The 26,636-nt window shown below is 34.4% G+C and overlaps 1 protein-coding gene across 1 annotated transcript; it reads right to left on the minus strand.

The window, feature by feature from the left end:
• Positions 1 to 1,524: 1,524 nt before the first annotated feature.
• Positions 1,525 to 26,636, minus strand: LOC128994534 (UDP-glucose 6-dehydrogenase). The gene is made up of 10 exons (XM_054419150.1): positions 26,337 to 26,636; positions 25,152 to 25,314; positions 23,424 to 23,561; positions 22,935 to 23,099; positions 21,271 to 21,471; positions 13,600 to 13,747; positions 12,607 to 12,701; positions 11,739 to 11,942; positions 10,796 to 10,942; positions 1,525 to 6,480 (listed from the first exon to the last, which is right to left on the minus strand). Exons 2-10 carry the CDS (start codon positions 25,308 to 25,310, stop codon positions 6,301 to 6,303), a joined length of 1,437 nt encoding a protein of 478 aa, XP_054275125.1. The 5' UTR covers positions 25,311 to 25,314; positions 26,337 to 26,636; the 3' UTR covers positions 1,525 to 6,300.

Here is a 26,636-nt window from a genome sequence, read left to right on the forward strand (position 1 = left end):
TTGGTTTTGAGTAACAATTAAGGGTACTTCAGTATTAAACGGAGGCCACATTTTGTCAGCGCGCTGCGGCGGTTATGTTAGGTTGGGTTATCGTAAATATTATGTGTGTAGGACTTTCCTCGCTTCGTTATGAATCGAACGATACTTTCTATTATGATAACCCAACCTAACATAACCGCCGCAGCGCGCTGACAAAATGTGGCCTCCGTTTAATACTGAAGTACCCAATTAAGTTTGAGGAACTATCCAGTAAGTCTACATTAAAACATAGAGCTTGAAAAACTTTCACCTGGGTTACAAACACTATTTTTGACACTATCAAATAGGCCGATCTATAGAAAACAGTTTTTTGATTGAAAACAATTAAACAAAAATCATTTTTATTTTCTTAACATTCACAAATTATATATTTAAAAACATATTGCAACGTTTTAACATGTTTTGTTGGAAAATGATATGGTAAAATGATCACTCATACTGATGCTACTGAACTAAACCAATGAATTTCAATGAACCAATAAATGTTGCCATACTCTTTCAACGCATGGATTTAGTCAGAGAACAGTGGTTGCCTACCTAATTAAATGGGACTCTTCATTATATACTTAACTGTAGGCTACAGTAATTAATTTTGCTGGACTCTGGCTAATAGTAATTATTTTTAATTTTTGAAAACTTTGTGTATTTCAAAAACATAAATAATTATTTCAAAATGTACTATTAAAAATCATACATTACGGGATTTGACAGTTTTGTTTATTGTTGGGTTAGTAGAGAGTAGTACAACAAAAATATTGTACGTCACTTGTCCAAAATTTGTTTACTGTAATTGTATGGTAATAAAGCTCTAGGCGAACATACATGTCCGGTAAACACTAATTTTTTGTGATAGTAACATAATATATTAAGTTACCAGTTAGTTCAGCCATAGAGGGGGAATCTTTGGTTTGGTTGTAAAGATGGTCTTCGCCAATAGATAATGTTTACAAACTCGTCCATTTTATAAACAAACGCCTTACTACTACACCTTATAATAAAAGACTGTTAAATAAACAGTTTTAGAACTCAAATACATTCTTAATCTCACAAAACATTTTACAAAGTAAAATAAATAACAATGGAAACAAAATAATAGCACCATGATTAAAAGCAGGCCCTATACAAGTACACAAATAGAAGATTTTTAATTTCGCTTATAGACTATTATTCCAACTCCAACAATATAATCTTAGTGCTAGAAAGTTTTTGAACCTCGATTGAACTAATCCTGGATTATTTTATAACCTAATACAAATACTGTACAAGTGATACTATTTTTGTGTGTATACCATTTTATGGTTATTCAAACATGTATATACAGTAAATCCTATATATTAATAGTCAATATTATAATGATTTGCCTTGAAATAGTTTTTTCTTATATTATAACTAATAACAATAACAGAAAAGTTGTATTAATCTGGAAGTAAATAATTACATATTAAAAAATGTACGTAAAAAAATTTGCTCATAAGAACATTGTGATAAAGAAAATTGAGTATTAACTAATGAGTATATGCAGTTACAAAGGAAATATTTGGTAGCTTAATGTGAAATTTTAAAATTATCACTTATGTTCATGTATAAATATTATACATTTTACTCATAAACTTTATTACTCGGGTTGTTGGTCAAACAACTTCTTTAAAGAGAGATAAAATCAAAATGACGACAATAGTTATTTATGCAATTGATTGGCCAGGTGATACTGTTTCAACAAGAGAAAATTTTAGACACATCAGCATTATCAATCTTATCAAGTTTGAGAAGGATTCTTTGTTCAAGAATCGTACATTACATTTTGTCCACAGTTGCTATTCTGTGACAGGTAAAACTTCTTATAGGTACAAATTTAATAAAACGTAAATGTAATGCACTATTTTGCAAACAAATAATTAACATATGCCTACTTGGTTAGTTGCATTGTTCATGAACGAAAAATAACTGGTTAAAAAAGCATTATCTCACTTAGCTAGAGATACAACAGAATGAAAGAATCGTGATATGTTGGCCACAATTTCTACTAAGGGATAAAGTACATTTTGTACTTACATTTGAACAAGGGGATAATGGGATTATACATACATAAAGAAATGAGCCAATGTGCTGATTTGCTTATAACCATCATAACCAAATTTTACAGCGTCTCGATTTTCTAGCAGAGTTTCTGTGCCAGTGCTACCTTCCGTTGTATTTCTAGCTCAAAAACTGCTGCAGTCATAAATAATTTGTTCCTCAATTGGTAGGCCTGAATTTTGTTTTCTTTAGTTGTCACTCAAGCCTGGTTTACACGGGTCGAGTATGACGGTCGAGTTGTTCAGCCCAGTTACTAAGCCCAGTTGTTAATTTTGTTCAACTCGCCAATTACTTCAATAGACTGTCCCAACGCATCCCTATTTCGGACAGGGACAGTAGGGCAATATGCGCAGAGAAGTATTTTTTTAACTTCTCTTTGGTGTAGGGTACTCCATAGGCAGATATCCTAGCTTTCGTGTTAAAATGTTGTTTGAGTTTAAAATGGCACGTCAAGAGTATAATGCTGAATTTAGAACTCACATCACTGAATTAGATTAAATATTAGAATTGAACTGAATCATCACTTCAATTCAGTGGTTAACTTTGAAATGGTGACGAAATTGACCAAAGTGGAAGGTGAAAACAACAACATTTACATAGGGTAGAGTAGATTTAGTTGTAAAAAGATTTGTTAAACTAAATTTTATAAGAGTAGATACTAGATTTATATACGGTACAATAAAACAATGCAACAAAGGGCAAGGATCGGTCAACTGAATCATTGACTACTAAACTAACCTCGCAATAAAACATATTGGACAGTAAACCAACATTAAACTCTCCTTTTTGTTTTGCGGGCAAATCGTGGTGGTGGGGAAGTTACTGGACCGAGCAACTCAGTTTTCAACTAAACTAGTAGACTCACTCTCTCAACTGACCTCTTTTTACCCACTCCCCGATACTCGACTCGCCTGCATGTCAACAACAAGCGAGTTAAAAAACGAGTGGCAACTCGCACACTGACTCGCTCGCCGTACTTGCCCCTTGTAAACCAGGCTTCTTAGAGTGAGTGAGTATAGTAAATCGGCTGCTTAGAAAATGAGAATAAGATTTTTTAAAACTGTTAAGAAATCAGATGTTTTGCTAGCAAATTCAAGTGAACAAAATTAAATTTTTCATGACAACTGTAAATAAAGATTTTTTCTATAATTACTAAATAAATTTACTTTTGTTGGTACCGTTCATCATATCTTATTTGTGTAGTGCATTCCTTGAAATAACTTAACCAAAACATATTAAACAAAACTAAAACTAAACATCATACACATTGCAATAAATAAGATCTTAGGAATAAATATAGGCTACCTAATACATTTGATCAAGGAAAATGCTTCTTATAGAAATATATTTGTTCAAAATCATTACCTACTCAATAAATTAAATAAAGATTGTACTAAAAATTGAATTTCTTAATTAAATTATTGATCTAATAAGTAATAGTCAGTGGAGAATATAAGGAATATGTTTTTTTAAGAGGGGGCCTTAGAATAATGTAAGGTTAGGAAGTAATTTTAACTAAGGCACCCGCTCTTTATCTCAGTTTTACTGACCACATTTATTTAGAATTAGAAGGTAATTTACGCTGAATGTCATTTTTACTTTACCAAGGTGACACTTCTATATTTTTGACATTAAATAATAAAAAATATCTATTATGGTACTAATTTTCCCTTCATATTCATAATTTTTGGGGGACCTGGGTCCCTTGCCCTCTACCCACCCTTATACTCACCATGATACAGTGTAGTGAGATTCAAATAGCTTTATGAATTCATTTTAACACGTTCACTACCTATCGCCATAAATTTGCGACGCTGCGGCCATTGCCACGACCCGAGGTATACATTTTAAGATTACACACATAGACCGGGTGTCACTTGGTTAACAGTACAAGCAGACTGCGGGCCAGTGGTGCAGCAATATGTAAAAAACAGTTTTGCCAACTATCTTTATGACGTCCCGAATCATCATATCCAAAGACCAAGTGACGCACATATGCGAAAGACATCCCTGTAGACCACTGCAGAGAATTAAGGGCCTTCAAATAGACCGTTACGAAGATATAAGCTTTTTAATAACCTTGGGACACCGATGCAAATATGCGACGTCAGTCTATTTAATGACCAGTCTATGAATAGAAACCGGCCGTTGCAAATGTGTGTTGCTGGTCCATATGAATGCAAAATTTAGTACTATTGCGGTAGCGAACATGTTAAAAGACCAGATGAAACTTTTGCCAGCCGTTACAAATATTTATCAGTTTTTTTATTTTATTTTTTCAACATAGTAATTCAACCTACACTGTAATAATTAAAAAAATTAAGTTTTTCTTTCTGAAGGTAATTTTGTTATATAGTACATATTTAAGTTTACTTAATTCCAGATAAGACTAATCTTGATTTTTGTACTTAATTCAATTCAACGGGTAAGAAATCACAACAACAACACATAAAAGAAAGAATAAATAAAATCTGTAAACATCACCAAATAGCTCGATGTTGTAAGATATTAAACATGTTTAGACTAACTGTAGATTAGACTGTCTTTTTACAGTTGGGAATGTGACTTGAATGGTCTCAAAATGAAGGTCTCTACATTGAAAAAAACCAATGTTTCACAAAAATACTTATGAATACTACGGTTTTAAGTCTGCCACTAATTTGCCGTAATACATCCAAGATTTATCATTGAGAAGCTTGTCAAACAGAGTTGTATGTTCCAGTACATCCACACATCTGTCATCACAGTTCATTCTAGAACTGGTTCTTCACTCACGTGCCAAAGAAAAATTGTTGCAAACCTCTTAGGTAAAAATATTAAGAGATAAATCTATGAAGAACTATGTTTAATCTTTGACTATTGATACAACTAGACAATTCATCCCCAAGCTGAAGTTGTCACCTATTAAAACAAAAACTAAATTGTCGTAGTTGATGTGAGCCAACTATTTATTATTTATTGTACTGATTTAAATTATTGATTTCTATCAAATACACAAACTTTTTTTACCAAGTCAAACTAATGGAATGACTTATTGTGAGCTACAGCAACTGTTATGGCCCCATCAACTCAGTTGGTAACAAAAAATAAGTGTAGAAAATAGGAGAATTTTAGACAATCGCACATTCTCTGAGTGGCTCACACGAATATGCTCTTTAATATTAAAAATTTGTGACAGCAAAGGATGTGATGTCTACTTCAGTATCCAATTGTCAATGGTATAATCTATGGTTCTGGTCCAGAAGGGAACTTGGGGACAAAAATAATTGGATACCACAACAGAAACCCACATAATGTTTTAACAATTGGTACCACGAGTCTCAGCCCCTTTTAAAGTAGCCTGTTATGGCTACACATGTGCAATATTTTGTAGCAGCTATTTTTTTAAACAGAATCCTTTGTATGCTGTTGCAAGACTTTTAAACCTGCTTCCCCAGACTGTCATATAGCGCCACAGAGAAATAAGAAACAGGGTATACATACATTCAATGGAACACTTAAGTGGTGTAGCCTCTGGTGTCTAGTGCAAATTCTGTTTGTCGTCCCCTCCCGCTCTCCTTTCCCCCCTCACCATCACGCATTTATAGCGCTGACGCTATAGGAAGACCCTGTGCACTACAACTGCTGTACAACAATACTATGTAGCCATATCTGTTTGGGCTCTTCCAGTCTCGATACTGGTACTTTTCCGCCCCAACATAGCAGAGCTAAAAGCGCATGGCTGTCCCATAATCTTGTATCCACTATATCTTAATTCTCTGTAATGGGGCTCATCCACAACATTGAATAAGTGAATCTAGAATCGGCTTGCCGATTCCACAACCTACAGCCTTGAGGTTTACAGACTGTTCCAGGACCACTGGAAGTTAATAATCTAGTAATGTAAAAATTAAGATTTAAGTCATCCCTGGTAGCGGGTAGACCATAATGTAAATTTTCCTGATCCTGTCATAAGAAAAGATCAAGTCTTCCAAATTTTCGTTTATCATTAGTGCAGTCTTCAAGCCTACACATGATGCAGAAGTGTACAGACAATCGTAGGCTCATGTATTGGAACTGTGATCTCTCACTGTCACTTATTTGAGAAAATATACTTTTGCCCAGCCCTGATTATTGCAGTTACATACACTTAGTTAATTGATTATTGCACTTAGTACAATAAATGTCATGAGTTTATAACCTAGCTTATAACTGGAGATGCTGACTCGTCCCCCACGATCTCTTCAACCCTCGAGATATCCGCTTTCCGATCGTGTGAACTTGGAATCCGATCTTCATCAGAGCTTCGTGGTCAAGAATCTTCCGACCGTCAAATACGTAGGCTGGCTTCATCATACTGTTGTAGATCCTGTGGTAATCTAGTACCTGAAAAACAGAGTTTAGAATTTTATTTTCTCTATAAAATCAAAATCAGCAATGGCTGGTCCTGGAAGAAATTGCTAAAGATGTAAATTGAGTGATGTAGTTTGTTTTGGAATAGACTTTTATTCTATTTTATATCAAGTGACTACAGTAGCAAACATGGTAGCTTAGTGGTAGTGTATCATACATTGCTAGTTTGAGACCCGCCTCCTGCAGTAATGTATCACTAGCTTGTCCACATGACTTATACTATGGCACTGCCTTTAGATCAACGTACAGACTTGTAATCTTGAAGTCTTTGGCATTATGTAGGTAAGATATAAAAAATGTATAAAAGCATGTTATTAAAGAGGGTTACTAAAAAATGTATGTATATTCTGATTACTGGGGTGAAGTTTCTTGCTACATTGCTTTAGACTAATTTATTTTTTAATACTATTGGTTGTGGCCACCTCTCAAAACACTGTAAAATCAAAATAGGCCTACAAATAGTAAAATGACATAAATATATTAATTAGTATTAACAACCTCCTTTCACAGCTGAATCCATTGAAGCCCTGAGTCTCATATTAAGCAATCAACAAATTGACCAGAAGAGCGGTAAGGCAGAACTCATTGACTCTGCTTCTAACCACAATACTGATCATTTAACTGTTCTGTTCCCATTCACACTTTAAATAAACACATCTACCTTCCCAAGGTGTTAGACGATTGTTACAGCATTAGTTGAATTCAACAACCTTATACACTTTTTGAACGACCCTTGAGGATCTAAGGTTTTAAAATAACACATGACAATCATTTAACCCTTTGAATGCCAAAAGCCGACTAGATCGGCTTTTAATTACATCGCGAGAAGTGCCAACTGCCGATGTGATCGGCATCGCCTTCCGTCGCGAGAAATGCCAGCTGCCGATGACATCGGCGCCTGGCGTCTGCGCGAGAAATGCCCGCCGCCGATCTAATCGGCATTTTGTTAATTCATTGTAGCAAACGCATATTTAACAGTAAACGTTCTTACCACAACTCAAATTAAAGCTAAAGAGTTGTAGTACTTGAAAAATATGCGTTGGTAAACGAAAAAAGAGCGGATTAATTTCGTATAGCATTCTAAAGTCACGAGTGTTGAGGTTATACGGATGGCTGTGGCATTGGGCGTCACGCTGTCTGCCGCTCTCAGACTGCGTGGAACCAATTTTTTTTAACATGTGATTTGTCAATCTAGCGGGAATACCTTATTATTATTATGCTTTTGGATGTTAGGTTATGGCTTAGGCTAATGTAAACCAGCGTGCCTTGTGTTTGTTTATACAGTATTGTATTGTGAGTTTCCCGAGCATTACTGTGGTTTGTTTCAAAATGAATAGGCCTAGTTAATAAACGGCCACATTCTCCTGTGAGTGAGGGAACGCTTATACGTGATTTGTGTGAAAGTGGTGTGAATGTGAATGATGTCAACAATGACAATAGTGATGTCGAATCACTAGATGACATTGACTCTTCTGGGACTGAGAGTAGTGACGAAATGGTCGACGACACGGACGAGGACCCAGATTATGACCCAAGTACTACTCCAAGGCCTCGATTCCAGTTATCCTTGCCTCGTCCAAGAATTAATTTTGATTTGAACCTCCCCGGGACCTCCACGGATGGACATTTTTCAAGGCCTGATTTGGATGACTCTGAAGAGGATGCAGATGATCCGGCACCCGTAATGCCTCCTATAACTAATTCAAGAGGCTGTTCAAACCTACGAGGAAGAGCTACAGGGCGTGGTAGAGGCCGTCATAGAGGAGGTAGCCATCCAGAAATTCGTCCACAAAGTCCAGAAAGTAGTGATTGGGAAGAAGTGTTTGATGACGTTGACCATGGATATGAACATTCGTTTGTTTTCAATGAACTGTCCGGGCCAAAACATTGCCCCCCCCGTAATAGTCCTCCGATTTCATACTTCGATCTATTTTTCACGGCCACTTTGATAAACACATTTGTTGTGGAAACAAACAAATATGCCCAAAGGTTTATTGCATCAAGAGGAAATAACTTGTCACCAAACAGTCGAGTCAAGAAATGGGTGGATGTGACCATGTCTGAAATGAAGGGGTTTCTTTCAGTTGTTTTGAATATGGGCATCAACCAAAAGCCATCCATTCCAAGCTATTGGTTTGTTTCTTCGTCCCAAAACATCAAATGGTTTTCTAATATGTTCACGAGGAACAGATTCCAGCTTTTGCTAAAGTTCTTCCACATTGTCGACTCGAACACGTTAGTGCCTCAAGGGAATCCAGGCTATGACCCATGTGGAAGGTTTCAACCATTGATTGACCACTGCAACAGAATGTTTCGTTTTTTCTATACCCCTAATCAAAAGCTATCCGTAGATGAGTCGTTGGTTGGTACGAAGAAAAGAGTGGCCCTCACACAATATATCCCAAAAAAAAAAACATCATCGTTGGGGCATCAAGTTGTGGGTGTTGTGCGACGCTGTAACGAACTACTGCTTCCAATTTTATTGTTACCGTGGAGCTGCATTCGAAGATAGGAGTGTCTCTGATCAGTTTGGTGTCGGCTATGCTGTTGTCAAAAAGCTCTTGGAAATGGGAAACCTTTTGAAGAAAGGTTTCCATATATATTTGGACAATTTTTTTACAACAACTAAGCTGGCTAGGTTTTTGTACACTAATGAAACCCATTTGACCGGAACCGTGCGAGTTGGCAGAAAAGGTATTCCCAGACAGCTTCGAGGGAAATATGATGTAGGGAAGAAGGTGTACGTCCGAAAAGGGCCAATCCTACAGATGGCATATAGAGAAAAACCGACTAATAGGACACAGTTTATAATAATGTCAACTAATGCCAAAGCCAAAAACGTAAGATATACAATTAGGAGATCTGGGAAAGTTATCATCAAAAACAAACCCCAAATTGTATACGAATATAATCATGGGATGGGGGGCATCGACGGCACAGATCAGATGTTGTACACTTATTTGGACGAGAGGAGGACAATGAAGCACTGGAAGAAAGTTGTATTTAACATTTTTGGAAGAATGTGCCTGAACAGCTACGTAATTTATAAAATGAATACAGACAAACCAATGTCCAGACTACAATTCCAGATAGCTGTCATTGAATCACTAGCAGATGTTTGGCTTTCAGAAAAAAATCAAGCACGAGGTGAGAACGGAGGAGGAGATGCGCCGCAAGGAAATCGAACGTGTGGAGTGGAAAAGTTAGATGGAAAAAGGGAAAAGGATTGTATTGAATGCAGTGGATCTAAAAACGAAGAGGGGAAGAGGAGACGCTCCAGGACTGTCTGCGTCAAGTGTAAGAGAGGTCTGCACTTGGACTGTGTCACGCTGCACAACTGCAAGTTTTAGTTCGAAAAAATAACCAAAAATGTAATATATGTAAATAGTAGATATTAAGGAAGCGTTTTATTGACTTGACATTTTTGTTTTTGTGAATTTACTTTTATTTAGTGTTTCTCAAGATTTTAAGTGAACTTACCTCAAGAGTTTCCAAACTTTTGTTCTCCAGTTCTTGAGCCGCTTTCACTTATATGTAAGTAAAATATGTTTTTTTATGTTGTTCATTTCCTTAAGTTTTATTTTTTTCTTAATGTTCATTATATTTCAGCAACAAAAATATAAAAAATACAAAAAACGACATGTAATTGCCTGACGCTATTGAGTTTTATGTTTATTTTAGGGTGTAGGCCTATAATGACAGATTTTTGCAACAACACTACTATTTTTCTAAAATATTTTTTTTATTATTATTTATTGGCCAAAATTAATGAAAATTGGTGTACTATGACAAAACAACATAGTAAATCGAAATATAGTATTGGTTAATAAGTTAAGTGAAATTTAGACAAAATTTTTTAGTTTGAAAAAATAAATATTTTTTATAAAAATTTTTATTTTATATCATTTTATTAGTTGTAAAAAAAATTTTTGACCAGATTTAGTTTAAATATATATCAACGTTTAGAGCACATATTTATCTTTAAAACAAAAAAAGAAATAAGGTTCTATCTATATTATAAGGGAAGTTATAGTTATTTTTTAAAAACATTGCAAAATCACATGATTTGGCCTGGCAATTCTGGTTGTCATATGGCTAGTAGCCCTGGCAGCTGATGGTTACACACAGGAAACTCAGCTGGCCGTTCTCGCACAGAAAACAGCAAAAGTTCTTGGCATCCAAAGGGTTAATTAGTATATGTCTGTGAAAAGTTTGCAATGAAATAAAGTGGACTAAAGATAGAATTTATTATTATTGTCAGTTTCAAAGATGATGTTACGTTACGTACCATAAACTCATCCCACTCCGTACACAACACAATAGCATGGGTGCCTTTAGTCGCAGAGTAAGCATCCTTGTGTATTGTTATCTGCTTCTTCAACCTCTCAGGATCTTCTGATTGAGTTAAATCCTCAATTATTTGATTGTGTTCCACCTAAAAAAATATTTATCAGAATCAATTAAACCACTTACAGGATCGTCTCTTTCTAGACGTAAAATTAAATAAACGCAAATACTTCGGGTTATAGGCTTAAGTATCAGTTTTGTGTGTGAAGAAAAAAATGTTTCAATACAATGAATGATTTTACATTTTTATTAATTTAACATTACATTTATTAGGGCTGCTTATAAAAACTTTTATAAATCAACAATGGCAACATGTAAAAATACCGCAGCAATACTGCAAATCTACAGCAAATCTACAGACTAAGTGAATTTCCATTTACCTGACTGGATTTCTACTAAAATATTCCCTCAAAATTGTCTGATTTATTTCCTATTTAAATAACATTAATTTTAATGAGTACCGGTACTTAGGTTTGCTGCTACAGTGAAGGTGAAGGTATTGAGGTTTTTTTCATTGAAATTTTGATCGCTTAGTATGAAATAAACATTGCTAAATTTGATTAAAATATATGCATAAACAAACAAACTACAACAGTTTATTTCCATAAGTAAAACATGGGAATTTACAATTTTTCAACTTTTTTAATTATCTATGTAACCGTTAGGCGTAAACAACGCTTCAATATACAAAATTATTTCTTTTTTTAAGCTCTACAAAATTTCCTGGTTTATCAGTCTACTGTATACCCCTGTTACTAATTCAGAACACAAAACTTTGTCTTTTAATTTAAATACAGACAGATGGTGAGAACTAGTAGGGTTTGGATTAGCGGATGTACGAGTTTTGTAAACGGATAAGGTGAAATCTGCCCACTTTCGTTTACCTTGGGATCATAGATGTGCAGCTTGGCGCCTTCTATTAGCAATGTCTTTGCTACATGGATTGCAGGTGACTCGCGCGTATCTCCGGTATCCTTCTTAAATGCAAAGCCCAACATTGCGATCTGTTTGTCAGTCACCGTGTTGAACAGCGAAGTGATCACCTTGTTTGTGAACCGAGACTTTTGATACTCGTTCAAGTCAATCACCTGAAATTCAATTCAACTGCTTCAAGTAACAAAATAGGCTTCCTATGGTTTGGTTGCAAGCATAGAATTTTTTAAAGCTCGCAACATGTCAAAATAAATAACTGATTGTAACACACAAAAAATATAATATATAGGGTAGAATGAGGTAGGTCCACCTTCTACCTTCTATCTCTGAAGAAGAAGCCTCTGAAAGGGGCGAAATATCAGTTTAATGTGTTTGTGTTCTGTTGATCTCCTGAGACTTCTTTATTCAGGTGAGTTAGTTGTGTATCCTTACTTTCTCCTCAATAATTATTCCAAAGCCATGTTGCTTTTTTTCCTTTAAAAAACTATAAAAATAATTAGACTTTCAAACACTGCACAACTTGTTTGGTTAGGTTAAATACAAACATTGAACGAAATTGGAAACGTTGCACCAGCTGATCGTAGTCGTAATATCTTTAAGTGTCGCCAACCTATTTCCAAGCGTACTTGGATTACGTGCATAATAAAAGCACCCTGTTTTTGCGTTGTTTGGTTGGAATACTTGTGTGCGCCAAAGTAAGGCTTTCTGTTCTATAATCCGTGCAAGGAAGCCCAGTTTGTAGAGTGACTGTAGGAAAAATATCATGTGTTAAATATGTGTAACTAATAACTATTTAAATGGAGACAACTCTATTCTCACCTGTTGCCAATAGGCAGCAACCTCTGGTAGATTTAGACACTCACAGATGTATACCAGATTGAGAATGTCTTTCTGGAAGCAGCTTCCACCGAATCCTGAAATAATTCCAATATTTCAAGTGGTTTAAAACACAATATAAAACTGTAGTTAATTTTTTTAAAAGATTACAAAACAGAGTTTTGGGTGGATAACGATTATGTTTACTTGTTTAAGAAAGGATAGTCCTTGAATTGGTGTCAACGCCCAACGGCAATGAAAAATTAACCTTATCTATGAATTTATGAAACAAATCTAATATTCAAGATAAAAATGAAGACTATAAGTTACTGTATAAAAAATAATTAGCAAAATGTAGACAATGGCCAGTGCAGGCATAAAAAAAAATATTTTTACAAATAATTTACCTCATAGGAAATAACCAATCAACTCATGTTTTGAAAAAGCCTGGACCAAAAACATATAAATATATAAAATAAATATATATAATATAGAAAATAAATACAAAATATATAGGTACCATTTTACATTCTGTTACCTATACTACATTAACATTCTTACAGTGTAACGTTAGGTTAAAGTGAGTAAAATAGAGCGAGATTTCTTGACTGTAGCTTTGTCACAGAATAAGACTAACTTTTTCTTTACCCAGGACCATTTATAAGAAGTTGTGATGAAACAGTTGTAACATTTATAAGTTTTTGGTTTTATCTGCTATCGGTTTAGGTTATTTTTGGTTTTGACGAGATAAATAATTAGATAAAGACTTCAACATCATAACTCTCAATACAGTAACAGTAAAGTTGTAATAATCACACAAGTAAAGTCATGATCATCATCTCCTGAGATTGTAGCAAAATTAAAAGTATCTTCCTCAATTGGAAAGATGGCATTATCGTTACTTTTTTGAAGGTCATGTTTCAACATTTTTTTTTTCATCCATGGTAGAAGCTTCAGACATTAGCAAGGAAATATTATACAATGGGCAACACATACCCACAGAGGCCTGAAGGAACTTTGAGCCAATTCTTGTGTCCGTGCCAACTGCTCTAGCCACCTCTGACACGTCTGCGCCAGTAGCCTCACACACAGCTGATAGGGAGTTAATACTTGATATCCGCTGAGCTAGGAACGCATTGGCTGCCTGAAACCACATCAATACAATCTGTATTAAATAACTTGAATTTGAACATATAATGAATTCTTTAAGTTGGATTCAGATCTAGTTGGAAATTTTCTAAGAGCAGTTATATGAACGAAGTGTTGTTAATTGATCAAAAAGGAATTTAGCAGTGCTTGTAGATAATCTAGAAATACCACTGTTGCAAACCTGTGCTTCTGTCCTTGGCCTAATAGTGTGTAACTTGGGATTACATTGCCCTGATGATAAAAAAAACTGTTACACTTTTAGGACGTCGGCATTCTACAATTAGGGGCAGATATCATGGCTTAGCTTAGAATAATCGTAGATCCTTCATTGGAAAACCACCATGAAGCCAACTTTGCTCATAAAAACACAATGTTGTGCAAATAGCAATCATCTGTTTTAAAGTATATACTCATGTTAAATAATTTTAAGAAGATTCCTTGCATTTACACTTGTTCTTATTTTGAATTTAATTGATTTTTCTAAAGTTTTTTTTGCCCCTTCAATATTTAAATTGTTTGTAATAATGTAAAATGGTTATAAGCCAAATTTGTTACTGTTTAAGAAGTAGGAAATATATTTTTGTACAGTTAATAGTTCACACTGACTCAAGATCAAGATAAAGATGGAAAAAAACAATTAGTATTATAAGAAACGCTGCTGACAACCCTTTTTTAAGGCTTGTTTTGTATTATAAATTCATTGTATATGTGCTGTACCAAGTAATCTATATAAATAGAATTAGAGTTTTGTCTGTACATTGCTCAGAATTATATATTTTTAGGTTATTTTTACGTCTTATACATTAAATAAGCAGAAACGAGTCTTATCTCAATTTCTGTCTGTCTGTCTTTCCCTTTGTCTGTACGGTAACACTCAAGATGGCATTTTACGCTATCTTCTCCTGGAAAACAAGAGTACCTATCAAGATCCAAGTCATTTTAATGTATTCACTGGATTGGCGAGATTGTCTTTAGCCATTAAAATATGGCCTCACTACTTTGTAAATAATATTACGAACGTTCAAAAATGTAGTTTTGTGCGATTTATGTCAAGTTTTCGTCCAATTTTTATTGCATAATCATCATGCATAATAACGAACAGCTGTTCGGATCAAGATTATTTTTCCTAGCTGTCACTGATATGTTTACAAATGTTGTTTACAAATACCGCAACCTTTTTCAATCACGTTTTGAATGTAAATCCCAAGTGATTAAAAAGGTTTTTCTTACATAACGGATTTAATTAATCGAAAGTGCAATAATATAGTGTAATAGTGTAACCGTGTAAATGAAATTAAATAGGTAACTAGGCATCATCCAGTTCAGGAACCAGAGATTCTTTGTGTATAAATTGTTCTTGAGTTTTGGTAACCAGAAGACCTTGAATCAGTGTTGTATACGGCTGGGAAACTTTAAATTTAATAATGATCGTCGCCAATGGCTTAGAAATATGGTTTCCACTCATTGACACGGCGCTTCAATGGCGGTTGTGTAAAGTGGTAAGTAAAAAATCACAACTGCAGTGGTTGATTGTAACAGAGGTTTACGGATGATGCTAAACTCGCTTTTCTAATGTGTTATTTTCTGTTCCTACCATTGACTATATATATATAGTCAATAGTACCTACTCACCGTGTGATGCAATCGCTGGACCATACAGCCATGCTCTTGGGTACGTACGCCTACCCAATTATTCATAACAAACTGTTCGACGACGATCCTTGATACCGGTACTTTTCCCTAGAATACACGGCCTACCTACTTAAGAAATAAAATTACAAACGTCCAAAAACCCAACGTTGTGTGATTTTTGTCACATTTCCTTCTAATGTTATTAGATAGCCTTTACCAATCATTGTTTAGAGAATAGGTACGTAGGGCCTAATCTATTAAATAACAAAAAGTTGTTTGTATGAGGTTGTTTTTTTTTTTAAACTGACACTGATAAGTTTACATTAAAAGTTGTTTACAAATAAAGCAATTATTGGGAAATAACTTTGATTGCCGTTTTAAAACGTTTTACGAGAAAATCAAAAACCAAGAGATCAATAACCTCGGGACTTGATTAACTCATATAATTGGTCGGCTGTACTATAGTTCTCAACTGTGAACGTTGGTTTTTGGTACCGGTTCTATTCCTTAGAACCGTTGGTACTGTTGGTAGTAGCAAGAATCATTTTTAAGTACCAACACATCACTGTACTTTACAAATTAGTTATCGTTGGTGTTGCACCTTATTTATTATTACAGGCGTATTCAATTTAATTGATGTCTTAACTGTACAATTTTTGCTTTTTCTTTCTTGATTCCAAAATGTTAGTTTATGCTAAGAAAACGATAACACACTTTAGTAAAACATTTATTCAGCTAACCATAATGAATTGTTTAAACACTTTACGTTGTTTATGTATCAATAGTTCGTGGCCTATTTTGGTAATATTTACTATAAATTACAGTCGTCTTCATTTCATATAGTAAGCCGTCATTTCGGGTCATCATCGGTCCAAGCAAATATACATTGTTATGATGAAATTTGATGACATTAACAAAATATTTTAGATACTAATTTTACAAGTACTTTGTTATGCTTAAAGCGTAGCAAACCCCCTAATTAAGTTCTGTATTTTTGTGTGTATGTCTGTTAGTAAAGCATTAATGTCCTTATTTCTCAGTGTTTCACGGAAAGGACAAAAGTACCTTTATAATGAAAATGTCAACACGAATAAAGTGTTAAATTGGGAGGTTGAAGTAGTACCTTAAATACTTTTAACCATTGTGGAAGGTAACTTTCAATTATAGGTCTACATTAGGGCTATGCCTCATAGATCTATAAAGCATTTTTTAGTTTAATCATTGGATTTAACATATGGACCAACACGACCCAGGTTACATTTAATTTCGAAGCATTTGTTTTGGCTTGAAACTGTCAGATACTGTATTTGCGAAGGTTTATATACTGTATAATAGTTTTGCCAGCATATCTGAAAATATGCAAACCAAATTCTGTTCTTAATAAAAAGGTTTCAATAACTGACTACAATAAGATCCCCGTGCGTAGAACGGGCACACAGCTAGTGCAAAATAAAAGTGTTGTTGACAATTAATTGTAATCTATATTTCTTCAAAACCTTACACGTTTTCGTACTGAAAACCCTTTGCTCAGTTTGCGAAATAGTTACAAATCTATCTGGTAATAAATCTTTCGAAGAGAATGTGAATTGACCTTGAAGATTTCCGAGAGGCACGAATGGGTGACGCATTTGGTCAAAATAAAACAAGTTTTGGCGAGGTCCGTACCATGATGTACCAGCCTCCTGCCTCAGGGGCACTGCCCGGCGCCGGGGCAAGGTCAAATGGTTTTTGTTTTAGGAGAAAGTTTTGTACAACTATTGCGCAATATTATCAGCTTAACGCATAAGCGGTTATTCCCATTCTTTAAGTGACTGATTGTTCCTTTAAATTTTAAACAATCTAAAAATCTGTTGACGTTGCTAAGTTAGTGGTTAGCGTTGTGGCCATCGGTGCTGGAGGTACCGGTTCGATTCCCGCCGTATCCAAAAAGATTTGAAAGGTTTACACCGCTTTACATAAACGTTAGAATTAACTTCATACAAATTGCCACATATGTAGACCAATGAGATTAGACCATTGATTGGATCAATTGAATTCACGCATGGTTCAAGTACCCCTTCCTATGGTAAAATTTGAAGTATTTTGTGAATTACGTTTGAAAGTGCTGAGTTTGACTAAACGTTTTTCTCCCTTCACAAGGTAAACTATAAATGTTTTGAATCAATCTTTGGTTGAATTACTGTAGGAGTGGACAAGCAATGGTTGGTATAAATATTTGTTTTGCCAGGTTGAAGTTGTTTTATGTTGGTGGAGCAAGAAATCTGGAAGTAAACAGCAAAGCGTCCTGAACATTTTGATCAGAAACCAAACTTAAAATTATCTCCATCTGTACCATGAACTTTTTCTTAAAGGTTGGCGAGTGAAGCGAAAGTTAAACCAAAAGTCAGATACATAAACTGTACAATGTATAGTGTATACTCTATGATTTTATTTTATTTTTATGTGCCGGGACCCCTCTTTTCTTGAGAGGAATTTTAAAACAAGAGATGGTCTGTTTTAGCGAATTTCCCATATAAAAATTGTGTTTGTTTCTACGCCGCTGGTTAAATTAAAACAAGGACAATATGATAACATTAAGCTGTACACAGTGTTCTTATGTTAATAAAATCAATTTAAAAAAAGTTGATATGTTTACTTAGTCAATGGTAAGTGTAAAAATTTAAAGGCAGTGTACTATGGAACTGAATAATATCCCTGTCGCAGCAAACCTGAAAAGCGAATTTCCATTTGCCCGATTTGATTTTCACTCTAATCTATAAGCATTAAATATCGTTCTTGATTCGAATGTTGACGATGTTTAGTGCAAACTTTTCCTTGTTTTCGATGTAACAAGTGTGTTGGCGTAATTAAGGCTTCAGGTTGACGCATGGAATGATGTAAATGATCATTATAAACATATGTTACATCACGGACTTCTAACACACTGTAGTATTCTGTAGTTTGTGCTGCTATAAGGATTGCTGCAGGTAATTGGTGTGGAAGGTTTTAGCAGACTATTTTTATTAGTTCATTCACAAACCAATCAAGTAATTTATTTATTAAGTACCAATAAAATGTAAAATTGTTTATGTAACTTAATAACATTTTTGAATAACTAGCAGTTACACACGGGCTTCACCCCGTTTGACTTATTAAGTAAGTATTAATAAAACTACCTATTGATTGGTTAAGTTAAGCTGAAGTATACAGAACAGAATACAGTACAAACAAAATATCACACTTTAGGTAATAAATTGAAAGAATAACAAACAACGCCTGAAAACTTATACATTTATACACCTAATGAAAGAACTAAAAATTGCTGTTTTTATTTTTGGTATACACTTTTATTATTCATCGTAAAGAACAACTTGCCATTTAAAATAATAGTTGTTAAGCGCAGCAACGCGTGCCGGGTAACTGATATTACAGTATATACAGGGTGACAATTATTAAGTCTTAGGACGACTTTATAACTTTTAAACGACAAACGATATCACAACCACATTTGGTATACCGTTACTGGAAATTGTAAGCTACTTTTCTGTGTACATGGTGGTCGGATATCACCTTTGGGGGACGGCCCGTCGGGGGTCAGAAGAAAATCTTTAATGACAGCCTATGTTGAGTTGTACATCATTTTAAAGGTCTACTTCAACTGAAAACAATGCCGCAAACCGCACTTCCAAAGGTTGATCCTACGCAAAATGGCAGATGTTCAAAGATTTTCAAAATTAGCCAATTTCTTTAAATTAAGACACTTTTTTAAATCTTTAAACAACTGTCATTTTTTAACGGATAGTCCTTTTGAAGTACGGTTTGCGGCATTTTTCTTTGCTTAAAATTCCCTTTAAAATGATCCCCATAACTTCACATTCAGTGATCCAAATAACTCTTCAGGGCGACGGCCCACAAGGAGTCGGAAGTAAATCTTGAATGGAAGCATAGGTCGATATGCACATCAAATTAAAGGTATTTATTAGTAGAATACAATGCCGCAAACCGTACTTCAAAAGGACCATCCTTTAAAAAATGACAGTTGTTTAAAGATTTAAAAAAGTGTTTTAATTTAAAGAAATTGGCTAATTTTGAAAATCTTTGAACATCTGCCATTTTGCGCAGGATCAACCTTTGGAAGTGCGGTTTGCGGCATTGTTTTCAGTTGAAGTAGACCTTTAAAATGATGTACAACTCAACATAGGCTGTCATTAAAGATTTTCTTCTGACCCCCGACGGGCCGTCCCCCAAAGGTGATATCCGACCACCATGTACACAGAAAAGTAGCTTACAATTTCCAGTAACGGTACTCAAAGCATCAAGAACTTTTGTTCAAGGATAGAGTTTTCTCAAAAGTTCATTATCCTCATTAGCTTATATACATAGATGGATTAATGACTGTGACAATGAGTATCGAAATATACATTAGTACCTAAATAAAAGTATTAGTAGCCCCGCCGCAGCAAACCTGCAGACTAAGTGAATTTCAACTTGTCTGATTACATTTTTACTAAGATGTTTCCATAAATAAATTTTTTCTAACGTAAAGGTAGGATTGTTATCCTTTATTTCAAACTAGAATTTTACGCTGATTACAATGCCGCAATTAGTTTTTAAAAATCTTGATCCGTTCTAAAGTTATGAGGACTTTTTATAACTTTATTTTTTGCCCATTTTAACATTGTGCATTTACAAACTAAGACGTAATCTCAAAATAGTGCTATAAAAAGATAAGTATACACCACCATTCATTGTCAACCTATTTTCACTTGGTTATGACGGGTGTTGTTTTCGGCCGCCATCTTGGATCCGCCATTTTGAAATGTGATCAATTATTTAAATATGAAGATGGTGTTGTGAGCCATCATTTTGAGCTACTTTTTTATGCTGAACCGTTGACTGTAAATAACGTAAAAGATTCACCATAAGGAAAGCATGGCAAGTGGAAAACGTCTGCATTCTAATCAGCTGTTACTTATTTATTTGCAATGTTTACATTTATTCCGAAAGTCAATGTTGTTAAACAATGTTTCAAAATGAAATGTATTCGTTTAATTTGTTTTCCGATTTTTAATGAGTGAATTAACTAGACAGGTAAGGGGAAGACCTGCAAAACGCATGTTACCACAATGGACTCATTAACATTCCGAACTAAAAGACCATGATTCTAAAAAACATAAGGCAATACAACAGTGCAATCAATGGCTTTTGCGTCGCTTTGCGCTAAACAAAAAGAGATTCCGGGAAATGTGCCTTCCTGTTTTAAAATTTAAGGACAAATTCATTGATATATTTCTGACTTACTACTGTGAAATGGAGAGTTGCATTCATATGGAAAATTGTGTCTAAATTAGGGGCTATGGCCCCTACAAGCCACTATAGTGCGTTCAAACAGCACCTGACGGATTAGGAGACCCCATGGAAACCCTTGGAGTCTCCTAATCCCTCAGGTGCCACGGCTGTTTGAACGCACTATCCTACTAATATTATAAATGAGAAAGTTTGGATGTATGGATTTATGGATGTATGTTTGTGACAAGTAAACGCGAAAAATACTGGTCGGATCGGGCTCAAATTTGGTGTGATGATAGTTCACATTCCCGATTAACATATAGACGCATTCTTATCTCAAAAGTCCTTTCGGGCTCCGCCCCAGTGGCTCTGAAATTTCCCATGTTAACCTTGTGAGTAATCATATTTAAAAGGAATAAAAGAATTTTGTCAGCTGTTTCAACTACACAAGTTGGTTCTATGATAATAAATAGCATTAAAAAGTTATAAGGTTTACCAACAGGGTGCAGTACTATTAACTTTTTTGCATTTTCTGTCCTCTTCCTGTTGCAAAGCACGGGTACAACAGCTAGTAAATAAATAAATAAATAAAATCTATGAACTAAGACAAAAACCTACCAGTTTGGACAGTTCGGAGGACCAAGTGTTGGTAGTGAGGATGTGTTTCCGAGGTATCCAGTGCTCGTAGACCCAGCAGAGTTGTTCGATCGCAGCTCTGCCTTCTGCCGAGTCCTCGTCACCACCAATCAGGACTCTGTCAGCATTCAGAAGATCCTCGATTGCCGTCCCTTCAGCCAGGAATTCTGGGTTTGACAGGATCTAACAGTAAATTACCTAGATAAATTTTTAATTTCAGGTAACAGAATGATTGTTTAGACCATAGATTCATAGAGCATTCTCCCTTGATTACAAATGTAATTTTCAAATCCTTGATGACAAGGACAAGTCTCATTTTAAATGTACCAGCGTTGAATTTCAGATACTGTAGTAGACATCCCATCTATATGGACCAGGTGTAGTAGCTATTATAGTGTATTTATTATTGTAAAACAGTAGTACTCATAGTGAGCTACTGTCTACAATTCTATCTTCCCTCTTAGCTTTTGTTAGAGAGATAGTTGATGTGACATGAAATATGCTATAGCTTACAATAAGTCATCCAATCTGTTTTTTTTATGTTTTTTTTTTTACAAAAAAGCTTATGTATTCAACAGAAATTGGTTATTTACAATGACACATTGTCTCAAAGGCTAAATCAGCGATGTTCATTTTGACTCTAAATGTAGCACCAATTTGAACATGGGAATGGTCAAGCTCTATAGTCAAAGATAATAGCCAATACCACACCCTTTCCTTACAAACAGTGCGCTAATGAGGGTCAAGAAATCTCATTATTACACTTATAAGCTGCTCATGCAAAAATTGTTGGTTGTTATTTGTAAGTAAAGTTATTACAAGTTTTATTTGCTGCAAATCAAATTAGATGTTTTTATCTCCTGATAAGTCGAATCAATCACCATCAAAGGGATTATTATATCAGTTTAACAACTCGTTACACTAATGCAGTTTAATCTTGCTCTCTTCACTAATCAAAATAACACATTGATCAAATGTTTTGTTTTGTACAGTTATAAGAGTTATTAGCAAAACAGATAATTGAAAAACACACAAATTTTGGTGCACATGCATATGGGGTTTTGGGTAATTGTTGGGGAAACCCATGGTTTAGCAATAAATTTTGAAACTCAGGATGTCAGCGCATTGGCAACACAGCTGGATAACTGGTAGAAGCAATTAAAATAAAATGGAAAGATGAATGTGTAGGGCGAGCTTGGACATCTGTTTTTCACAAACAGCTATTGCGAGTCGACCTTGAACTAGGAGATAAGAGCCCCCTTGCCTTCAGCGAGGTGGAACTAATTTAAATCTAAGACTTACCTTACGATCCAATTTATTTTATCGGAGACCTAGGTTTCTACGTCGAAACGTTATCGTCAGTCCTTTGTCTCATAGGCTAGCTAAAAATCTCAAGTTCTCTTACTTGAGATATTGTTGATTTGGTATAATTTGTACAAACATTAAACACCTATAAATATTTACAAAGACATAAATGAAAACAACTTAGATACATGGCCATGATTTTCTTTATCAATCCTAACCTCCAAAGTTGGGATGTCCCCAATTCAGACGTTTTGTTCAAACTAAGAAAAGTCAGACACATCTGACGTTGAAAACAAAGAATGAAAATGTTTCAAAACAATACCCAAGACATGTTGAATTACCTGATAAGACACTCCTGGTCGCTGATTGGCCTTCAGTATGTTCATGATGCTCTCAGCTGCTCGGACGGGCACTGTGCTCTTCTCTACGACAATCTTGTGACCTGTGGCTACTTCAGCTATCAGCCTCGCAGCTCCTTCTACGTACTTCAGGTCAGCTGCTCGACCCTACACAAACTTATGGTATCAGCTGATTACATGGCATTAAATTTTTAAAAGGTTAATTTTCTACTTATGTCGGCAAATTTATGAAATTGATATGTATACTGTGACTTATCATGATAATTTAAGGGTTGAAACCATGATGGTAATCACAAAGCTAATACCAGATATGGAGCTAAAACGGATATATGGATGTGTGATTGTCAATGTACCCCAATAAAAAAATTACAATTACTTTGTACAAAATAAAAGGGGTTAAACAATAGGAAATTAATCATGTAGGGTATGTCAATATAGTTGTTACGCAATAAATTGGAGTGGAACCATTACCTTTCCATTGCCGAAAGCTTTAGTAGGAGTATTAACTGAAATGAAAATGAGATCTGCCGCAATAATTGCTGTTTCCACATCTGAAGTAAAAAACAAATTGACCCCTCTACACCTCCGGACCACTTCATCTAGGCCAGGCTGAAACAGAAATGTAAACTGTTAACCTTTGACTATTAATAAACTTAATATGTACCATATATTGCAAATCAATCATCAAAACAAACATTTGAAGTTATAAATTTTAAACACTGATTATAGACAAAAAATATAGGCTAATTAATTGTAAAGTTACTTTTCAAATTTTGAGGGATAAAATATTGTTAGAGTAACAAACAATTACGGTAATCTAATTACTGTGTTTAATAGACTTTTAAGTAGCCATGACTAGAAACTTTGTAATGAGTAACGGTAGGAATTTATTTTAATATCAAGAATGATTTTTTTATGGGAAGAAACACATGATAAGGACAGTAATTTGAATAAAAATAAAATTAGACTTTTTATCTAATTTTAAATCATTTTAGGAGTGAAATGAAAATATAAATATTTGAATATTTACATTCTGTTGAGGACTCTTTACTACATCCTTTGGGAATTTAGTAGCGCTTATCATTTGACACCACCCATACAGTTGTTGATAACAGTTAGGCCCTGATAAGCCAGTTAACATACTAAGGTTGACAACTAACTGCTCAGAATTCTAACAAACACATGTAAACATTTTGAAATAGGTAACAATAAAGTAATTGCATATTATTCTCCAACGAGTAAATTTCAAAATATGACGTCATTGACATAGTAGCCTTGATTAATAGTTACTATATTAATTGATTTTTATTCTTATATTCACTATTTTACAAGTTTAAATGTGCCCAATTTTGAAGTAGACTAACTTTAACAACCTTTTTTGTGTTACTACTTACTAAAACTAGCTGTTACCCACGGGCTTCATAAGTATTAATAAAACTATTGATTGGTTAAGTTAAGCTGAAATAAACAAAACAGAATACAGTAATACAAACAAATAATCACACCTGATTTTAATAAGGTAATAAATTGATGAATAACATAGGCCTACAAATAATTACAGCTGGGTCATTTTTAACATTAGGTTTATGGAAAGTTCCCTTTAGAAATAATTACGACCTTAAAGGGCAATTTATGAAATAATGGATAGTTTTGTGCAAGGTTTCTGTCATAACGAACATTTTAAGTATATGGTTTGTGAGGGTGCGACTTGTGGTTATATCTCAAAAGTTCACGGGTACTTTGGGATTTATGGATTATGCAGTAGAGACTGTGCAAACACAATATAGGCTACAGTTCAAATTATATAGGCCCACAAAATGATTGTTATAAGTAATTATTATTGTTATATAGGTAATGATTGTTATTCATTGCATAAAATTAGTACAAAGAATCAATAAAATAACCAGTTAGATAACCAACCTTAGACCGTAAAGAAACCTTACAAGTCTGCAAACAATAAATGTTGCTTTTTTGAGGGATTAATTGTTGTCTTAGCTACCGTGTTTTTCAGGTTGTCTAGTAATCTTACCGTGTTCTAGGTTCCTTTCACCTAGCTAGGGTTTTGAAAAGTTATGAAACTTTTTTACAGGATTGGATTCCGGATCTCAAAACACTATGAAACCTAAGTTTTTTAGTTTTTTAGTGATGGAAAAATGTCTACAAAATAGAATTAAACAACTAATCATGCCTACAACTTACTTCATATATTGGTAGTTTATCCGAATTCCACTGGGCAATCCGTTCCTGGCTTAAATCCACAACGGTTACCCGGATGTCTGGGCACTTCAATGCTATGACACTGCAGGTTGGACCCCCTACATAGCCAGCTCCCAAGCAGCAAATATTTGTTACAACCATTTTTCTGAAATCATTGGGCTTTCATTAGTCCACTATATTGCTCAATAAACTGTGATTAAAAAGACCTAGATGTAACGGCAACAATCATTAAAATTAGCATTAGGATTTTGCCTCTTACTAGCTCACTAATAATGTGGGCTGCACTTTAGTTTACGTCCTACACTCATTCAAATGAAAAATATCGATACATAGATTATTCAATATATCGATTATTTCATTCGGTTAGTTAGATTGGGTTTTAACCTAACTAACCAAACTTGATATATCGAATGAAATAATCAATATATCGATCGATATATTTATTCGAATGAGTGTAGGACGTAAACTAAAGTGCAGCCATAATGTGTCCTAATACTAGGTGAACTGAACATGAACCATATTTGCAATTGAGCTTGTTTATGTCACAATCTAAAAACCAAGGTAACTTATAGTAGGGTACCTGACAAGAGTAGGAATTTGTTGCGGTCCTTACAAAAAAAATAATAGCCTAAATGCCAATAACTTAGAACAGATAGGCCTACAAATTTAAGAATAACTTAAGTGTGATTCCTCAAAGCCTTGGTAAGTTTAACTGACCAGAATCAACTTATTTCAGAAACATTAACTAGAAGTCAAACATAAGGCAAAACTCTGGCACTAGACTCCATCTTAGTATCGAACCAAAACTATATCCAATCAATGACTGCCTACAAAAAGTAACTTAAAATAAACTAAACTAAGCTAAAATAAAATAAACTAAACTTAAAGTAGCATAACCGAACAACATGGCTATATTGGCCTAGAAATGATGATAATAAATCTCATAAAATGTGTATTATCATACCCTATTGTTATAGAATCAAATCCAATTGATACCCTGTAAATAAAGCAATAAAGCATGCATCAAATGAAAGCTTACAAGACTTTAACCTAAAGGGTATTGGGAGTTGGGACTGAAGTAGCATGCAGGATAAATGCAGAGCCTAGGCAGTTTAACATTTTAGACAACCATCTAAATTAATCCCTATTACTATTTTCAGAACTCACCTATTTTAATCAAGCACTCTGGATTCGTCTTCCTATTAATTTGTATTACTGCTTAAATAAAATTAGTTTGGTTCTGTTAGGTGTACAGGAAAATAAGTTAAATTCTATTTTAAGTAATGAATTATTTGATTACATTTGTAAAACAAAATTATGACTATAATGTTTAGAATGGGAACCTATTACATCAAATTAATATTTAAGATTTAATAATAACACAGTAATAAAACTAACTAACAAGAATGTATAATAAAATTTTAATAATATAATGTTTGTGTTACACAAACATTTACAGGTCAATGA

The sequence above is a fragment of the Macrosteles quadrilineatus genome, unplaced genomic scaffold (assembly GCF_028750875.1).
Source record: "Macrosteles quadrilineatus isolate MER2022 unplaced genomic scaffold, UCM_ALF_1.0 Scaffold_5__1_contigs__length_97177068, whole genome shotgun sequence".
Lineage (NCBI taxonomy): Eukaryota > Metazoa > Arthropoda > Insecta > Hemiptera > Cicadellidae > Macrosteles > Macrosteles quadrilineatus.